The 20,143-nt window shown below is 31.9% G+C and overlaps 1 protein-coding gene across 2 annotated transcripts in view; it reads left to right on the plus strand.

The window, feature by feature from the left end:
* Nucleotides 1-20,143, plus strand: part of LOC124367757 (lysophospholipase D GDPD1-like) — a 47,892-nt gene extending 27,749 nt beyond the window's left edge. Inside the window, exons 5-9 of one of the 2 annotated variants that reach the window (XM_046824846.1) lie at nucleotides 3,454-3,587; nucleotides 5,776-5,808; nucleotides 8,738-8,861; nucleotides 10,153-10,285; nucleotides 13,665-20,143. In XM_046824846.1, the coding sequence (XP_046680802.1) occupies nucleotides 3,454-3,587; nucleotides 5,776-5,808; nucleotides 8,738-8,861; nucleotides 10,153-10,285; nucleotides 13,665-13,711 (471 nt within the window). In that variant the 3' untranslated portion in view covers nucleotides 13,712-20,143. The remainder of the gene's footprint in view (nucleotides 1-3,453; nucleotides 3,588-5,775; nucleotides 5,809-8,737; nucleotides 8,862-10,152; nucleotides 10,286-13,664) is intronic. The other variant, XM_046824847.1, reaches the window with a different exon arrangement.

Here is a 20,143-nt window from a genome sequence, read left to right on the forward strand (position 1 = left end):
AATGTCCGGAAAAACCCTGTTTCCTTTACAATTCCTTAGTCTCTTATTTAATCTCTGTTATTCAGTTGTTCTTGTGACCACGTGGTTTGAGATAAATATTAATTTACATTTTTTTAAAGTATGTAGTGTAAGTTTTGTTTGTTCTAAAATGCCGTTCTCACATAAGGAGGCATTCCAGATGCTTATGGTGTTAGGGGAATGTTTCCAAAATTACTTAGCTGCCGCTCTTCTTCATGCCCAACGTTACCCAGACCGCGAATATCACTCCAGGAACGTTTTTCAAAGACTTGCTAGTCAAGTTCGTGAAACAGGTCATGTTCAACCTGACCACAACAAAGGAAAGGAACTCGCTAGACCCGTGAGAAGTGATAAGGCACCCGAAGTTTTGGCAGCCTTTGAACTGAATCCGCATGATTCTACACGAAGAGTAGCTCTTGATTCTGGTATGAGTCAAAAATCTGTTTTAAAAATCGTTCACGATCATAAAATGCACCCATATAGGATGTCATTACATCAAAAACATGGAGATGACTACCTTCACAGAATGAACTTTTGTTTGTGGGCTCGAGAAAAACTACAACAAAATCAAAACTTTTACCGTAACATTCTGTGGTGTGACGAGGCTACGTTTAGGAGTAATGGAGAAGTGAACGCCCCCATCACAATATGAGATACTGGGCGTTTGAAAACCCACACTGGATGCGAGAAGTGGACAACCAAAGGTACATCCTAAATACCTGGTGCGGTATTATCGGTGACAAAATTGTAGGGCCATTCTTCTTTGACGATCGCCTAGACCGAGTAGTTATATCAACTTTCTCATTGGTCACTTGCACTACGCCGAAGATTCTCGATTAATTCTAAATGAGCAATACTCTGACAGATGGATTGGAAGAGGCGGCCCTGTGAACTCCAGCGAGATCTCCTGATTTAACGTTTATGGACTTTTACTTGTGGGATAGACTAAAAGACCTAGTGTATAAATCAAGACCAACAACTAAAGAGAACATGATGCAGCGGGTCAGGGAGGCTATAAACACTATCAGTAGAGAAGAGATAATGAGAGCTGTAGATAGCTTCACCTCAAGGATTGAACTCTGTCTGGAAAACAATGGGTTGCAGTTTGAGCACCGGTGTTAACTCTTTATGAGGTCAGTTACTAGGTTATTGTTGGTTTTAGTTTGATAATTGTCATATTGATAATTTACCATGATGCTGCTGTAACATGGTAGATTTGTTTTCAAAACCACTTTGAAGTGTTTATCTTTTTTAATAATGACAGAATACTCCTTCCTTCCATGGCACTCACATCAATGATTAAATAACAACAGGTTTTCTCCTATAAATTTTGTGTAATTTAAGTGTAAAACTTTTTATAATTCAAAATGTACTAATTTAATAACTGGGTAATTTTCCTGTTTCATGAGAGAACTCAGCACTTATCGTAAGACATTGTAGTTTACAGTCTTCCAATACCTTTTTAAATTTTAAAAGACTCTTTTAAAAATTGGCTACAGTATTTTTTTTAATCATAAACATAAGAGACAAGTTAACTGTTGGAATTTTTTTTACTTGTACATTGCACTGACTTTTATAATAAATACATTGAGTAAAATTATTAAAAACTCTATTTTGTACTACAGTTTTGAGACCATTGTAGATAGAGACAAACTTTAAATGTAAAAAATGTTTATTTTTTAAAGACCTTTCTAATTATGTGCAACACAACCTAGGTTGCTATTTGATTTTTTTTTAGATTGGGGCTCTTAAGTATTTCAAAATTCTATGTATTTTTCAAATGTGTAAATTTTGGGGTAGGGTGGCATTTGATGATATTTTTCGATAAGCCGTCTCATCATTAGTTTTGAATAAAAATATTGTCTCTCTAAATTTGTGCAGGTAGTTGCAATAAATTTACCCACAAACACCTGATTTTTTAACGTTTTGGTGTACCCTGTACATAAGCGGCAAGATAGGTTCAAACTTTTTGCATCAAAATAATCTGTGAAGACATACCATTAAAATGAGGTATAACTCGACATACCTTTACTTTTGAAAATTTTCCAAAAACCACCCCTACCCCCCAAAACTACCCTTTTGGGGAGTTTTAGAGATTTAAAAATAATTTCTCCAAATTCTTTGGGGTGGAAATAGGGGGGTTTAAGTTGTTATGAATAATCTACCTCGTTTGGTTTGGCCGCTATACGTACTGTATGGGTGGTCTGCCTCACTCTGTATAAAATGATTCAATTATTATTCTTGGTAAATATTGATAAACCTACCTGTCTTTGCTTATACAGTGTTAACCTATGCTGGTCAGCATAAACATTATTATATTTAGTATTGTGAGGATCAACATTGTAAATATATATTTACATTTTATATTGTACTTTATTGCACTATAATCAGTATTTTTGTCAATTGTTCATTTCAGTTTAGATTCTTTGTTTAACTGAATGATCTTACAAATCAGAATATTCTTTATTGCAATTTATTCAAAAAATACAATGGTTAAAATACAAAATTATTTGTTTATGCATAAAACTATAACACAATAACAATTTAGGTATATAAGGCCCAGGTTATTTGAATAAATTGATCCAAAGAATTATCCATCAAGAGATTCTTCAGTTTATTCTTTAGTGCAGCACCAGTTTCTTCCCTGAAGTCTTGAGTACTTTCATAATGACGTGTAGTGGTTTTCTTGCAAGTAGAGAAGTTTGATGAGCTGATAGGTTGGAACGGTTTGTATGCCTCGTTATTATTGTTACGCAGGCCACTTTCGGTCGAATCAGGTCTTTCACGAATGCGTAGTGTGCCACCTCACAAATGTATAATACATAGACAGTCAATATGCGAAGATTTTTAAAGTGCTTACAACATCTCTCCAGATAATTTAGCCCTATTCTCCTAATAAAATGCTGCTGACTTATTTGTGTTCTGTTTAATTTTTATAACAGTTTTTGTGGGTTTTTTTGTGTGAACATAATCAGTATTCAGCTTCTGTTTTTTCCCTTCAAAACATTATTAATGTAGATTCATTAATTCTGAGGAAGACATCTGCTTTAAAGAGTCACTAAATTGTTTTAGTAACCAGAGTTGTAATATAGTCCGATTTAATTCCTTGTGACAATTTTCGTTTGCAAAACTGAAATTGGCTGTGATAGAAATGGTATTTGGGTCTTAAACAGTAATGGGAAAAGTGTTGAACATCCTTTTAAAAAATTATGTGTGTTGCTTTGAGTGAAATACATATTTAGCTGTGTTGAGATTTAGAAAGAGTCTATTTTCAAGCATATTAGAGTAAGATTTGTAGACAGTAATAAATTTACAATGTTGTATACTCGATCTGTGATTTTCACCACATGTAGTATCAAAGCTTATATTTGTATTAAATTTTGGCTATGTGGATAGGCAACTTCAATAGTACTTATGTATGTGATTATATTTCAGAACCCCAACATTGGGTTGTTGTTCTCGATGCGACGGGTGGTCTCTTTGCTGCTACTGTTCTACACAGGGTTGCTGCCCTTTGTACCCATCAAGGAGTCCTTCCTTGAGATCTTCTTGCCTTCCATATTCCTTCGGTCAGTGGACTAATTAAGCATGTCTGTTGGGGTTTTTGATATTAACTCTTGACCGCTTTGTTACCAATGTAATGCTGTGAGGTTTTCCATAAAACAAAAGATCCTAATAGTTAATCTAATCGTCTAACTGTAAAATAATTATGTTTTAATGATAGTTATAAAAATTGTCATTTTATAAATAAAAACATCTCGATAGGTGAAATATAGGAAAGCACAAGTCTAATGAGATCAATTATATTTTCAACAAATTTTAAACAGAATTGAAATCCAAATCTTGTGTGGAAATTAAAATACGATTTGTTTGGGAGTAGCACCAATGAACAAGAGTTGGGAATGTAATAGTTTGTAACAAGAATGCTAAATGGCCCTTAATTACAATTTTTTAATGGGAACAAAGAGCGGACATTGAATTCGATACATTTATGTGTGTAACAATGGTGGCTCTGTATGTAGGAACAGATATATACATTTACAGCAGTCAAGGAGTTAATCGTAAATTATAAGTACGCATGGTGTATATTAATACAACTTGATTATACTTGTGTAATTTGGGTTGTCTTGAAATCAGGCCTGCATAAATGGTTGAAAATAAAAATTTGCATATTTTGCAATACATATAAGAAATAAGGCTTAAGGAAATGACATGTACGTTTGAATTTCAAAAAATCTCAATTTCTCAACTAACATTTCATTAAAATAAAACATCATTTTCATACAATACATTTTGTTTTGGTTCATTAGCTACTAGTTTTAGGTAAGATTTCCAATTCATTTCATAAGACCTGGCATTTTGAAATTTTCGGACACTGAACCAACTGTTGAAGCCTCTAAAGGATACACTACACTATATCTGGAACAACCTAACCATTTAAAGTTCCCCTGTACTAGATATTATCACCCAAGGGGTACCTAAATTTATTCATTTTAGAGCTTCTGACTTATAGGTCTCTAGAAGACTCTGGTCTCTGAGAGTTCTCAGCTTGTGGGAGCTCCGGATATAAGGAACTCCCAGCAAGTGCGAAATGTCAGCCTCTTAGAGCTTCTGTACTGCGGCTGTTTCTGGTTTTTGGTAATCTTCTCTCAATGGCAACTTCTGATATCTAAAAGCTCCTGACATCTGACTGTTGACAGCGTCTAAAAGTTCAAAATAATGGAGCCTTCCGATCACTGAACATTTCTTACCTGAAGAAGCCTCCAGAGTCTTCTAGTGGAACCTCCCAGCCTCAATAAATTCCTGATATCTGGAAGCACCTGGCATCAAAAAGAATCCATTTTTGGCCTTAGAACTCCATTCCCTTGGCTCATCCTGAGTTAACATGGTTTTCCATTTTTGGTTAAAATCCATCCAGGCAACTAGAGTAGTTGGGTAGAAAATGGTTTTCACCATGAAACTTCCCTCTTTTTTTGTGTGAGATGTATATTAAATTAATTTTCTTAAATCATAATTCTTAAATATACTGTTAAAATTCACCCTCTCTTTACTACCTGTTTTGCATAGGGTCTGACTACAAAATTGCTTAATTGTTCCGTTTTCCTTATAGGACTATAACATTGAAATTGAAAACAGTTTTCCAACCCAATTACTGATCACCAACTTGACTATTTGTTCCACTTGAATTTTCTCCCTGGATTTGCTTTTTGGCCGTAATATTTCATCTTATAAAGCTAACAGTTACAGAGGATATAGCTAATAGTATCGATCAATCCCAGGACTGGAAGAACCAGCATACATTTCACACACAACTTAGTTTAAGCCTAACCGTGTAATTTTGTTTTATATAGAGATAATTACAGATGTATTGTTAAAAGACGACAGAATTTTACCTTTGCAAATGCCATACGTTGTAAAATTGATTTGTGATAGCTGTCAAGATGAATCTAAAAATCTACAAAATTGTCAGAAACTGGTTACATGTTGAATCAAGCTTAAATATCTGCTTTTGTTAACAACTACTTTATTATCTTGTTTTTGCTTCTTGAATTTGTGTGTCTGTGCTCTATTATATCACCTATCCATGACATTTATTTTATTTTCATCTTTTTATCTATGTGTTAATATAAGTGGACATTAATGAATAACTTTGTTATTTTTTCTATTATATTTTAATTTTTAAGTTATTTTATCTGTACTAATGCACACCAATACTTCAAAATGTGTAATGTGTTTTTATTTTTATTATTCATATAGGATGAATTTAGACGTCATGAATATTTATCATTTGTAAGTATTATTATTTATTCATTTATGAGAATCAGTTTTAGTTTGTGAAACAAAGTAATATTTTTGTATGTCTCTGAATTCTTTAAAAAAGAGGTTTACATTTTTTTTTTAGAATGTTATTTCAGAAACGTAACCACAAATTTTTACATTAAATTTGTGAACTATCAAGTTAAGTCCTTTCAGTTTCAAAAACTAGAGAGCCTATTTAGATGTTAACAAGGAGAAATAAAAGAAAATCACGATTCATACTAATATAGAGTACAGTGGATGAATTGGAGTCTGATACAATTTGATGTCTGATCATAGAACTACGATCAGTTTCAGTCCATGTGACCACTCGGCAGTGATATTAAACTTGTTTGAAATCAATCGCACTGGTCACGGGGCATTGTGGTTTATATACCTCATTACATGTGAAATCCAATCACCTGAAACTGAGTATTCTGCTTGCATACCTTAGCATTCTGGTACCCAGTCTCACACTTTCAAAAATAGCATATTATTGTTAGCTGATATTGTGCATAAAGTTTTTAATTGTGTTTATAATATTCCAGGCTTCATTATTTCATAACAGACACATTAAATATAACACCTATAATAAATTATTATACCATGTGTAATATTAATGAAATCAGGACAAAAATATTTAGTTATAATCAGTGTTTTAATAATCTTTATTATAGTGGTAGGCTGTCTGTGCAATAAACTATGGATAGAAAGGTTCTAGAGATTTGACATTTGGTAAATAGGTTCTTCTTGGTCCAAGGTCCAAGGAAGAAGGCTATTGATTTTGGGATCTAATGGTCTAACAACAGACTGTCCTTCTATCTGCCCCAGAACTCTTTCGTTACATTGTATGATGTCGTACATCTGTACCACTATATGATTTTTTCTGGAAAATCGAGTGTTATACTATAGAATGTAATGTTTTTTTTGATTTTGACAAAAAAGTAAAAAAAAAGAGAATTGCTGCAACAAATTCATTAGTAGATATTACTTCTGCAGAATTAGGGATGCTGCTGTTTGTACATCATGACCGAAGTGAAAAGAACTATCATTGAAAAATTAATTTGATGAAAATGTCTATTGATGAAATCTAGATGTCAGACTTAGAGTTCAAGCGAATATACAAGAAGTCATCCAGAAAGTAAGGTCTGTATTTCGGGACTAGGGGATGGTCTAACCTTAGTTCAGGTGATCCCCAATGAACTGGAAAGTACCTCATCAGGGGTGACACTGTCTAGTGCCACTCAAGACCAATGGGGGATCCGAATCAAACCAATGGATGAACGCTTGTTAATGGTACTGCATGAGGTGGCCCTGCTGTAAACTAAACTCCAGGATCTAGACTAGTGCCTCGATTGTGCACTCTGAGGTGACGGTTGCCCTCTGTGCCACACAGTAGGTCAGGCATTACCAGTCTCGACTGGTCTGTCCGGAATCGTCCTACATAAATGCGTTTTGTATGGATTGGGAGCCTAGTTGTGGACGACCTGCTCATGTCTTTGAATAACAGTAGTGTCTTGCACAGGGGTGCTCAGATGACATTGTGATTTTTATGAGTGGCAAATTCAACAGTCACAGAATTGACAAATGCTGCTCTGAACATGGTGGGAATCTTGTGTGATAGGATGGGCCTTAGAGTCAACCCCACCGAGGCTTCCATGGTTGCCTTTACTAGGAGGATATCCCCTTTATTCTGTGTGATAAGATCCTCGTACAGGCCAGTGGCTCATGAGCATAGTTGGAATAAAATTATTAAAGTTCCTGTTTCTATCACCTGATGATGAAAATTTTGTTCTGAAACATTTAGTGGAAACCTACAACATTTGGAACTGTTTGACAAGTTATAGTACTATATTTTTGTTTATTATACAGTTTATTATATATGGCTGTAGAACATGAATTCTGTTTTTTTTTTTTTTTAAATCTACCTCTCCTGAAAAAATCAAACGATCCAATAAATTTGTTGTATTAAGATTGTTTTTCTTCAATATTTTTGTTTCTAATTTGTTTTATGAAATTTGGATAGTTTGATTTTTAAATTTAGTTATTTTATGTTGTTGATTGTTTGTTTGTTGGCCTTTGGTAGAAATAAGTAAATTAAGCTTGTTGGTTGTAGTGCAAGAATTGACAATAATGTGCACATTAATAATAATAATAATAATACAGATTTTCTACAGTTTAATTATTTTTAAACGTTTCAGATAATGGCAACTCGTCCTGTTAATTTCTCACATCAGATACACCTGTCATTGAAACAAGATAAGAATACCCCTCACTATGTTTCGTACAATTCATGTAACAGGCTTCACTGAAGTTCAGTGCAAATTTGAAGTCTGTAACTCATTTCATTATTGATAGATAGAACAACAGACTATTCTAGAAAAAAGAAATTGTTATACCTTCCGGCAAACAAAAGAAAAATTGTGTCAGCTTATTGAGTGATAGGCTTCAACGACACTTTGCCAAATTACATGGTTGGACATGCAACACTAAAGAATTAATTCTTGTCCGTATATAAATGAAGTACCATGCAAAATTTAAAGTCTACAGATGAAATCTTTCTTGAAATATATATTTAAATTTTTTTCATTACATTTGGTTTCACATCAATGTTTAAATAATAAAAGTATACATACCAAGTCTCCATAAAATTGCATATGTGTTAGGGTAGTTGGGCTACATTTGTTAATACGTCATGTGTTCAAATAAAATCTCTTCCACCATAATTGAATTGTGTGATCCTTAAATAAAAATTAAGTGTCTTGCATGATTTCAAGTCTATAGGTAAGTTCATTTTTGAGATATATTTGCTGACAGACAGAAATTAAATTTTTCTGACCCATCCAATTGAATTGCACCTAGATTTTTGTTTTTTCCAGTAATATAAATGAATGTAAGTAAGACGTGTGTTGTACTTTTGTAGCCGTCTGGAGAAAGAGCCTAATTCAGATGGGCTGCTACCATTCCCCTCAATCCTTCTGCGCCTCATGGACACCCTCCTCATCAGGAGAGCACTGTTCAACCACCTCCATGAGCGAGGCATTCAGGTATCTGCAAGACGTAATACAAAACTACGAGACATATATGTCTTCTAGCACATTGAATCCTAGGCCTATGGATTTACTCAGTATACTGGCCGTTTTTTTTATTTTAAACAATTTTGAAAATTATGAGGACATTCTTTAAACATAACATATTATACATAAAATTAAAGAGGAGAAAACACACTTTTAGGAAATATGCCTGTTTATGATTAAATAATTATCTAAAAAAATTATGAAGTAAACAAAATTATGGAAAAAAACAAATTTTTAATTGTACCATTGTATAAACGTCTATTTTTCAACCACCTAATATTCTATAAATGTGTTTTTGATATAAAATTAACATAAAAGAAAGAAAGTAATCATTTATTATTAATGGAAGGCTTATCATAATTATATTCAGCATATAACTCACGTCTTCATCACTAGGCCTAACCTCAAAATCTGGGTCAGGACCATTATCGTCGAGAAACTCACCCTCCGATCCAGAATCATAAATTTGGTCCAAGATTCTTTCAAACTGAATCACAGACGATCTTTTATTTTCATTACAAATAGGATCATCCTCATCCGAATAATCCTCAGTATCTGACAGAATATCACATATCTTACGCACCGTTTCTTTGTCTAAATGGTCACTCATTTTACACAAAAAACCTGTATTACTACAAAAACTATCAGAAATAAACTAAACCAACATTTACCACATCACTTTAATCAATAATAGTGGAACTTTGTTTACAAACACACTACTACAGACAACAAGACTCTCAGCATCGCGTCTATCAGTTACATAACTAAGCAGATGTGCAATACTTCAAAATACTATTTTTACAGCTGCACAACTGTTAGTTGTCATACAAAAACGTATAAATATAAACAATGTAACATAGGAAATGGTTTGAAACAATTAATCCAGATTTTTTTACCAAATACCTAAATGTATTGAATTAAATACCGGAGCCCGAGTATAGGTCGGGCTCTATATACAACAGTGTGCGCTGAAGCCCGACCTATACTCGACTATATTCTGTCACTTGTTCACAAACACTGCACTAACAATCTGTAGTTTACTTCCTAGACCTTTATTCGTTTTCACTCCTTCCTAGTCCCTCTTTCTTGCACAAAGCCATCTCCTCTCTCTGTTATGCACTCTCTCCCACAATAACTTTGTGTTGCCTGTGGAGTAAGTGCAACAGTAATAAACCCTATCTTTAGAAAGTTACATGTAGGAATATTTTACAAGTGAAATAAATTATTATTAATTTTTGACATGTGATTTATGTGGATTTAGGTCTACATCTGGGTTCTCAACCATGATGAGGAATATGAGAGAGCATTCCAGCTGGGTGCCACTGGAGTGATGACAGACTACCCCTCCAGACTCCGCGATTTCCTGGACAACAATCCCCAGTATCTGGTCAATGGTTAGGCTCTCTCTCTCTATCTGTACAAACTTGGGGTCCTGTGGTTTTTCACAGGATCTGTGTATTCTACCAGATTGTTGTCATTCTTTTCAGTAGGGATGGACTGATTCCAATATGAATCCACAATAGTTTAAATTGCATAATGTTTTATGATTTACTTCCACTTCACCTTTTACATGATGTTTTTTATAGTTTCGATACCGATTTTGAATTGAAGTTTAAAGAGATGGTTCAACAATGATCAAACTAGACATGAATTCATTTATGATTCATATTGATTCTATTATGCACCAGTGGCTACAAAAAAAATAACAGAATCAGCTATTTTATCAATTAAAAGTGTCATGCTCTTTGGACATTTTAGAAAAATTTCTGGTGAAACTAGCATTTTATCGATGAGTTGTTTTCCATTTGAGAGCCTCTTTTATGCTTGTTATGGTGAATCGCCACAAGATTAATGTAGATGCAATATCTATTCATTCACGCCAAAGTATTACCATGGCTGACCTGTATAAGAATGTTCCATGTTTTTAGGTAGAGTTCACACTGAACTGAACCTCGTAACTGCAGCAAAAGTTGCTACAACTGTTTGACCCATTACAGTAAAATTCACGTATTAATTTATATTGAACAATATATGGTAGACAGTTGAGCTTGATATTCACTGTGAAATAAAACAGAAAAATATCCGTCTCAAATAACTGAGAACAAATTGCCCATATTAAATATGAACCAAAACTGGACTGGCATTTTTCGGACTCAGACCATCCCTACTTTCCGTATTTTGTCCGTGTTAGTTGATGTGAGCTGTACAAGGCCTATTAATGTTTCTTACTCCAGTCTGTTTGTAGGCTGTTGCTACCCTTTATAGTGGAAATAGTTGAAGAATTTCTTGCACAGACAAATTTCTTAAGTTTTAGTTCTGTGTAAATTACAGCAAAGCCGACTCTGAAATGTAAATAATTATCTTGGTGGTTTTATTTTGAATGTCATTCTTTAAAGTTGTAAGTTAACTATAAGTTCAGTTAACCAATAAACAACTATTGACTTGAAAGAGACAAGGACACTGTGAGAAACTGTTGGATGTCAATAGAATATTTAAATAATATTCTTTAGTAAATTCAAACTATATTTTGTAGTAATGTTTAAGATTCCTGATATTGCATTTGCAAAAAGAAATTAGTTGGAAATTAACTGAAAACCAAACTTGTCCCAACTAGTGTTTGGATCGGAACTAATAATATTAAAGAACATTTTTATCTATATCATTCCCACTTCAGATTAAAATAATAATATCTCATTAACTGATATTATTAAAAAATTTTGTTTTGAAATGTAACTGAAAATGTCTTGCTTTTGTACCCTACTTGGGCCTGAAGAAAATGGTATATTTTGTACAAAAACTAACTAATGTGATTTGTACAGTGACGAGGGTAAAATGGTTTCATTACATTTCTTCATTGTTAATAACTGTTACACTTTTTCTCCTTTTTCATAGTACATATTTCGTTTAACTCCCTAAATGATTTTGAGCTGTACCAACTCTTTTTTAATATTTCCACCTATAGATATATGTTGTACATTTAGTTGATATAATTTGTTGTATTATTATTATTAATTGATGTAGTCATGTTTGGCTGTGAAGCAACATTATTGATTTATTATTTTTTTTAAATGCTGTGATTACTCGCATTGATGTCTGCACCATGAAATGGCATTTGTTTAATTTCTATGTTACGATTACTGCCAAAATGATTGTACGTTGCTGGTTATTAAAGAAGTTTATTTATTTAAAAGTTAATTTTACATGTAGAACTCTTTTAGTCAGCAGAGTTATGTTAGTATATTAGTGAAGCTGTATAATTAGTTGTTAACTGCAGTAATTAATTTAGAACTAAGGCAGCCTGTTCATGAGAGGAATATGTACAGTATAAAAAACTGTGTGAATAGGTTAATCTCAGTATTAGAATAGAACAATCGAAAAAAAACTGTTAAAATACATTTTTTGGGCAGATTTAAAGAAGATTACCTTTTGATATTGAACTAAAACCGTACAAACAAAATTAGTACTTCTTTACTGTACAAAGATAAAAATCCAAAATAGTCATAATATAAAACAGTAGGTCTATACCATCCTCTCAGCCTAATGTTATAAAATATTCCGGAATGTCCAAGTAATTTTTATCTAAAGACTTTTGTCTTCCCTATTAAAATTTTAGATTGTGTTTCACAATGGTTTCTAGTGTAGAGCAAAATAATGTGTATGCTTCCTAGTCCCTCATGATTTAATTAATGCTTGTGTGTTTTATTAAAGCTGTTCTCCTTATTTTGTGGAATAATTTGTTTTCGGTTCAGTATTGGATGTGAAACTCTCATCGGCATTAATCTCTCCATTGCCATCTGTTGTCTCATTCCTGTTCCAGAAATATTTTCTGGCAAAATCAAGACCAATACAAACTGAAAGCAAAGTATTATTGACAAAATCACGATAATTTGGTAATCTATTTTTATACACGATGTACGACAACACGTTTTAGCGATCGGAAAAGTACTGAAAGGAGTTCTGACGGTTAGCGTATCTGCAAATATACGCTGCAGACTCGCTATACATGTACATACAGAGCTGCAAGCAAAATATGGCTAACCAAACTAGGATATTTTGTTAACTAGGGTATCAACAGGTTTTCATACACCAAGTACAAGAAAGTCACCTTTTGCAATTGGTAATTTGTGTAATCCCGATCAGCTGTCGTCCAAAGATATACGCAGTAAATTTGCGCGTTGCACGAACATAATTTATAGAAAATACTAACTGCAAGCAAAATATGATTGACAAAACTCAAATAATTCATTAATAAGATTATCTATTTATGATTTTTCATTTTAGTGATTCTCCACAGATTCAATTTTCAAATCCAGTCAATCATTCTAGAATCCAAATGTTGATTGAATATTTGGTGGATTTGAGATTTAGCTTCGAAACATTACTACTAATTATCATCATGTCATAAAACAGAAAATTTCTGTGACTTAAAGTCATATTTCGTAACTTCTGTAACTACTCAGTAAAATCCATGACTGGTAGGCACCCTGATAATGTATTATTATAAGATTGATGAGAATTAGCAAGGTACAGAACTTTCATTAGCATATTCATTATATACTTTTATCCTGACAGAATCTAAGTAATGTAATCCAATTTAATGTAGGAAAACTGCATCTAATATCTTTTTCAAATTCTTGGGGGGAGAAATTATTTACTCTCTATAAAAATCCTTACCAAACAATTGATTTTTCTAAATATATTGTTAATTTAATTTATAGTTTGTTACATACTGATTTTGTTACATGTAACATTTGTTCTTTTATGTTTTTATAGATAACACGTGTGACGAAAATGAATTACTTGTCAAGAAACATTTGTAACACTCAGTTATAGTATAATATCATTGTTTTGTGGTAATCAATACAACCATAATTAAAAATAAAAATATTAAATTGTGTTTTAATTTATAAGGCTCATTTTATTTTAGTTGAGATCTTGTTTGATGATCATTAATTAAACCAGTACATCTGTCTAAACCTTGAAGCCATAATATACATACTTGTGCATATTTGTATGTATAAATATTACTACATACATATGTCAGCTGATTCTGTTTAATCTTTAGTGAGAAAGTTGTCCTTGAAATATCCTCAATAAATGCTTTAATGTATAACTTTATCAAATAATTAGAGAGAGATGATTGGGTCTGAAAAATATTTATGAAACATCAAATGAAAGTTATTTGATTAAACTGCAAAAAAACAGCTTTGTTTAGTACTGGAATAAAATATTAGAAATGTACATTTTTGTAATTTATTTGAGGCAAAAAAAGAAAAGAGCCTTTAAAGACTTTTTGGGCAGCTGATTTAAGGAAACATGGAAACGTGGCTTGTATGTCATCTAAAGATATTTTTCTTTCAGCTTAAATGTTGTACTTTGCATGTAATAAACAAGTATAGACATAATTCAGACAAAGTTCCTTTTCAATAATAGGCCCACATGTTTGCACCTTGAAAAAGACCAATTTGGTTATGCAAATGAAGTGCACTGTTTTTTTTTAATCCTGTTGGCATATCCGCTTTGAAAAAATGACTGGAATTTTATTTTGTATTCATACTTTGTTTCATAAAATCCAGAGTGTTAAAAAATAGAATTAACCTTTTTAGGATGAGCAGGCTATTTGTAGCCTGCAAAGTTTGTTGTCAAAGAATACGATGCGGACTAGTCTTGCCGAAAGAGACAAGCGGTATAGTCATAGCTTGCTTTTTGTTATAATGTTTATGAGTTGTGAAACATTGCAGAATCATGATTTTCTATACTAACGAATTTCCTATGACCTTTCTAAAAATATTTATGTAGTCATATTGAACCAGTTAAATAATCTACATCTTTTTCACACCACGTAACATTTGTCGCATAACGTCACTCCAGCTGTGTCCTCATACAGGCAATTGTGTTGTGTATCTTGTGTAATTTTGTGTTTTTTTTAATCCTTGTTTACCAACTAATCAACATAAAATGTTGTACTCAATAGAAAATAAAGTAAGAAACTGTAAAATATTGTTTCGTACAGAAAATTATGTTTATTACGTAAATTATGTTAAGTTATGTTCTTACAGTATATTAACGGTAAACAAAACAACTAAAACAAAATTATAGTATAATTAAGTTTATGTATATATTTTAAATTTGGTACCTAATCAATTATTATTAAATAATGTAATAATGTATTTTTATAGTGAATGCTAGTAATAGGATAAAAAGTTATATGTGTATCCTTTGTAATACTATACTTATAATGTATTTATAAAACATTTACATTTTTCCTATTTTTACCTTCTCTTCTTCAGGACACCCTTCAGAAAATGTAATCACTTCATCAAAAATATGTAACACAAAACATTAAAAAAGTCATTGTCCTTAAAGGGTTAAATTTATTGTATGAGCTCAAGTCAACTGTAATTTTTAGTCAACAACCAGTTCCTCCGATTATAAGAGCATATCTATTTTCTATTCACCTGTTACAAATTTAATTTAATTTTGTAAGTGACGAAAAATAATGCAAATGTAACTATATCAAGATTATGGATTTGTTCGACCACCGACGATAAGAATTTGTTTAATTATATGATTGTTTGTGAGTAAAAAGCATCACATGTACAAAGTTAAGACTGCATCATTTTTCCTAAGTATGACTAGTCCTTCCTTAGTTACAGCTTTTAAAGCATTAGGTTTAGTTTAGTTAGGAAGTGTTCAGTTAGCTTTAAGTTCTCACATTCCACATAAAATGTAGTCTTAACTAATATGATTGCTCAAATGCAAGTTTATTTTTAATTGCTTTTTACTAGTCTCTGAAATTTGTTGTCTGATGTTGATTAATAAAATAATGGTTTTATTAGCTAATATGGATGTTATTTTCTCCTCTTAGAAGGAATAATGTTTGGTAGTTAATTGTAATGCAGTATAAATTAAACAATAGTATGAATGAAATACTTAACTGAATTAAAATTGAAAACTTTCTTCACTCGCTTAGTTTTAGTTTAATTTATTTTATGTAGTTAAGGTATAGTCATTAGAAAAAGAGATAGTATAAAATTTTAATCTGTGAACACACTTTCTGAAAAGTGTAACAAGCTTTTTGCAAATTACCATAAAAATTAAAATGGACATTCGGAAAACCATAACTGCTTCCTTGATCCTGTTTTCCTCAAGCTGCTATGAGCATTTTACATTCTTCCAAAAAATGAGAAAATAGGTGTTTCCAATATTTACAGCTGATGATCTGGAGCAACATATATTTTTTTACAATAGTCCGTTTACACCTGTCCTTTGTATGTGAATATTTTTTCTAACAATTGTGAGACTTATCCATCTCATGTAATTGTAACAGCATTATTTGTTATATTTAAACATCCGGATAGGCTTGGATTGATGTTAGTTTAGATTTGTATCTTATATAAAGTAAAAATTGAAAAAATGTTATCTTATAAGACTCAGTTCATTTTTATATCACTAAGTCACAGATTTTGTATACTACTCATTGTAAAAATTAAGTGGATTTTCAACTTAATGGTTGAATAAAAATGATTAGAACTAAATAGATGGTTCCATTTATTAATAGAATCAGATATAAATCTAGCAGTTTTCGATATCATTTCTGTATTGAATAAAAATGTGAGTTTTGTATTATAGTAGTTAGAATTGAATGTAATGTGAGTGTTAAGTATTTATGTGTGATGTTTCCATTCTTTCCGAACCACTTGAAATTGATGTTTTCCATAGTTGACTAAGTACATCCTGTTTTAGGTAGTTTTGTTAATTTTTTAACGTAAAAAAGTCTTTACTTGCACTAATGACACAGTCTAACAGTAAGCAGTTGCATTACTTCATTTGAAATCAAGTTTTTTCATGATTCCATTGTTCTTAGAAGTACCCCATATTGTTTGCCGGTTACCCTACTATGCTACGTTTCTGTCGTGGCGATTGGAAAATTACTGTAGAGGCATTATTAAATAAAAGTGTGTTATTATTATAGTCATTAATGATATTAACTATTTTATGACCATCCAAATGGTATGTCTAGACTGAGAATGGTTTAATCTAAACCTCTGTGAGAAAGTAAAATTTGTGCTGTTGGCTGCACTTACTTTCATGTCTAACAACCGCAATGCTTGTTTAGGTTGCAACTGACACTAGATAGCTATCTAACGTTATGTTGAGTTTGTTTACGTTGTTGTTGGTGAGTGTGCATTTATTGATATTTCAAAATTACTAAAAAAACAGATGAGCTCGATGTCTATTTTGACAATTTTTAATATAAATAACTTGCAAACTCTAACAACTAACCCATACGCATTCAGACTTTAATTTATTAAAGATATTTTACAAATTCATAACATAAAAATAATTTGTGCATAAGGCAAAATGTGTATTTAAAAAAAAATTTTTAAGTAATGGCTGTTTTAAATCCCGGCATTCTTTTCCGAAGACCCTGTAATGTTGCTGTGTGTTTTATACTAACTAATTAAAATAAAATTGTACTTTCTGTCTTCCATGACACTACTAGGTATTGAGCCTATTCTTAAAAAATATAATATATGTAAAGAAGTCCTGCACGGGCTTGACAATTCCCAGACGATTACAGGGAAAGCAATAAAACTTGGTACATCATTACTACACCTATAAATCTACTTTTTGAAGTAACTTAAAATTTGTTGTTATGTCAGCGGGATCTCCTGCAAGGAGTCGGAAGGAAATTTTAATTAGAGCATAGGTCAAGTAGTACACCAAATTAAAGGTAGTAGAGTACAATGCCGCAAATCTGACCTAAAAAGATTCACTCTTTAAAGAATTATGCGCGTTTAAAGTTTAAAACCTTTAAATTTTAGGTCCTTTTCTAGATGGTTTAATATTTTTGTTTTGGCTTAAGTTGTGAAAGTTAAACTTAGTAAATGAATATTGGACTTACAAAATAGTTTGTCATTATTGACTCCTCACATCTAATCGAAGATGGTCTACAAAGAGTTGAGCAAAAAATTTTAACTTAAGCATAGCCCAAGTTTAAATTTTTATAATGTACATTATTTTAAAATGTAATGTAAAATGTAAAGGGTTGTTTAGCAGAGATGAATGATAATGTGAAAATCCAGGTATCAGTTATTATAATGTAAATTTCTTATTTTTAAGTCGGCTTTTGGACTTTACTCAATGTACATTTTACATTACACTTTAAAACAATGCACATCTTGAGCTATGCTTACGTAAATTTTTTTGGCTGAACTCCTTGTAGACCATCCACCATTGGATGTGAAGAGTCACCAACTACCTTAAAAACTATTTCTTAAGTCCAGTATTCGTTTACTAACTTTAATTGTCACAACTTTAGTCAAAACAAAAATATTTAACCATCTAGAATGGAACCTACATTGTAAATGTTTCAAACTTTAAACCAGTGTAATTTTTTAAAGTGAACCTTTTCAGGTCGGATTTGCAGCATTTTACCCTACTAATAGAGACCTTTAATTTGATATACCTAATACTCTAATTTAAGATTTCCTTCTAACTCCTTTCGGGTCATCCCCCTCACATGGCAAAAAATGGTAGTTACTTCAAAAAGTAGATTTATAGGTGCAGTAATGGTGTACCAAATTTTATTGCTTTACCTATAATTGTTCGGGAATTATCAAGTCTGTGCCTGTGTATAATTTTATAATTATACACAGGTACTCAACTCATGCCACGATAACTTTGTGGCATGAGTCCAGTATTGAATTATTGAACAAAGTTCCAAAACTTGAAAAAAGTTAAGATCTATCTTGCAGCTCAGAGGATGGTGCAGTAATGTTGTAGATAATGGACAGCCCAGACAATCCAATTAGATCAGTAAAAAACTGTTGAAATAAGTTCTGCAAAATAGAACAGTCTGGCGAAATCCGGTGGGGTTCTCAACTGAAGTGTACAATGAGTCATTGGTGAGCTATGTAACAGTGTACGTGTTAGAGCATGATTGACCTATGACAACAGCTGATAATATACTGTAATAGTAGTGATGAAGTCTGGTTGGACATGTGCAGCACGTAGCCTCAGTGTAGGTATGGAACTGTAATTATGTTAGACTGTGACAATTATTAACCCTCTAACAGTGGTCTTAGAATGAAATTTACGTTGCCAAACTATGCAGCATAACTTATAATAACATGTGTGAAAACAAAACAACTCGAGGCAATCATGTGAGTGTAGCAACAAAAGTCATTTGTTAAAGAAAACATATGATTTTTCGTAATATATCTTTTTCCTCTCTTAAAACATGTTAAAACTCCCCGTCTATTTTCTCATGCACATGTATGTGAGTTTATGTAAAGTTTGAAGTCCTACTTCTTGATTAAGAATAAATATTTTACTTGAACTATAAAAAAACTGCTGATGTTCAAATCATTAACCTGCATTTACTCGTGTGGTAACCCTATGAATAAGAAGTGTAGTAGTTCATTCAGATGAAAATTAAACTATTTTTGGAAAATTATATTATTAGCGTGAAAACGAACATTTCAGTATTTTTGCATTTGTGTAACATATACTCATACATTGTAATAATGTGTTTATTTCTATGAGTGATTTATTTAATTAAGTATTATTTTTACTTAATCATATGTAATTATATAAAGGTATCTTGGTAGGTTTAACAAAACTTTTTGTATATCCAGCTTTATTTAAATGAGCATTTATCAATCCTTGTCAGTTGCAGTACTCAAATTTATAAAAATTTTTCCTTCATTACAGTTCAACTATAAATAGAACCATTGTACATCATTCCTTCAGAAAATCATTATGTAAGTGTATTTCGGCTTCAGCACAAAACTTCAATATTACAAAAAAGTATGTAACTTAAATAATTTTTATTTTACTGTGCAACTGAATGAGGGTTCAGCTCAATTGGTAAAGAATGTAATAGAAGTATACATATACATGTATTCGTATTGCTCTGAATCGTAATATCATTGCTGGATTGTTATAACCTCCAATACCGTTTCAGAAAAGTTAATCTTCCAAACCTGTATTATATTTTGATTGTTTTAACAAAGATTGTCATCATATTATTAAATATATCCTTCCGTCTAAATATTTAGTCTTCCTTCCAAATCACTTTTTGTAAGATCACTCCAATATATTTAACCCTTGAGTGAGTTAGGTGCATAAGAAATTAAATGCTGTAGTTTTCTAAGTACTAATTCATAGAGTAGATTTCTGTTTAAAGTTAGACTACTTGTATATAATGTATGTATCATTATGAATAAATGCAATTTTTGTGTAAA

The sequence above is a fragment of the Homalodisca vitripennis genome, chromosome 8, assembly GCF_021130785.1.
Source record: "Homalodisca vitripennis isolate AUS2020 chromosome 8, UT_GWSS_2.1, whole genome shotgun sequence".
Taxonomy (NCBI): Eukaryota; Metazoa; Arthropoda; class Insecta; order Hemiptera; family Cicadellidae; genus Homalodisca; species Homalodisca vitripennis.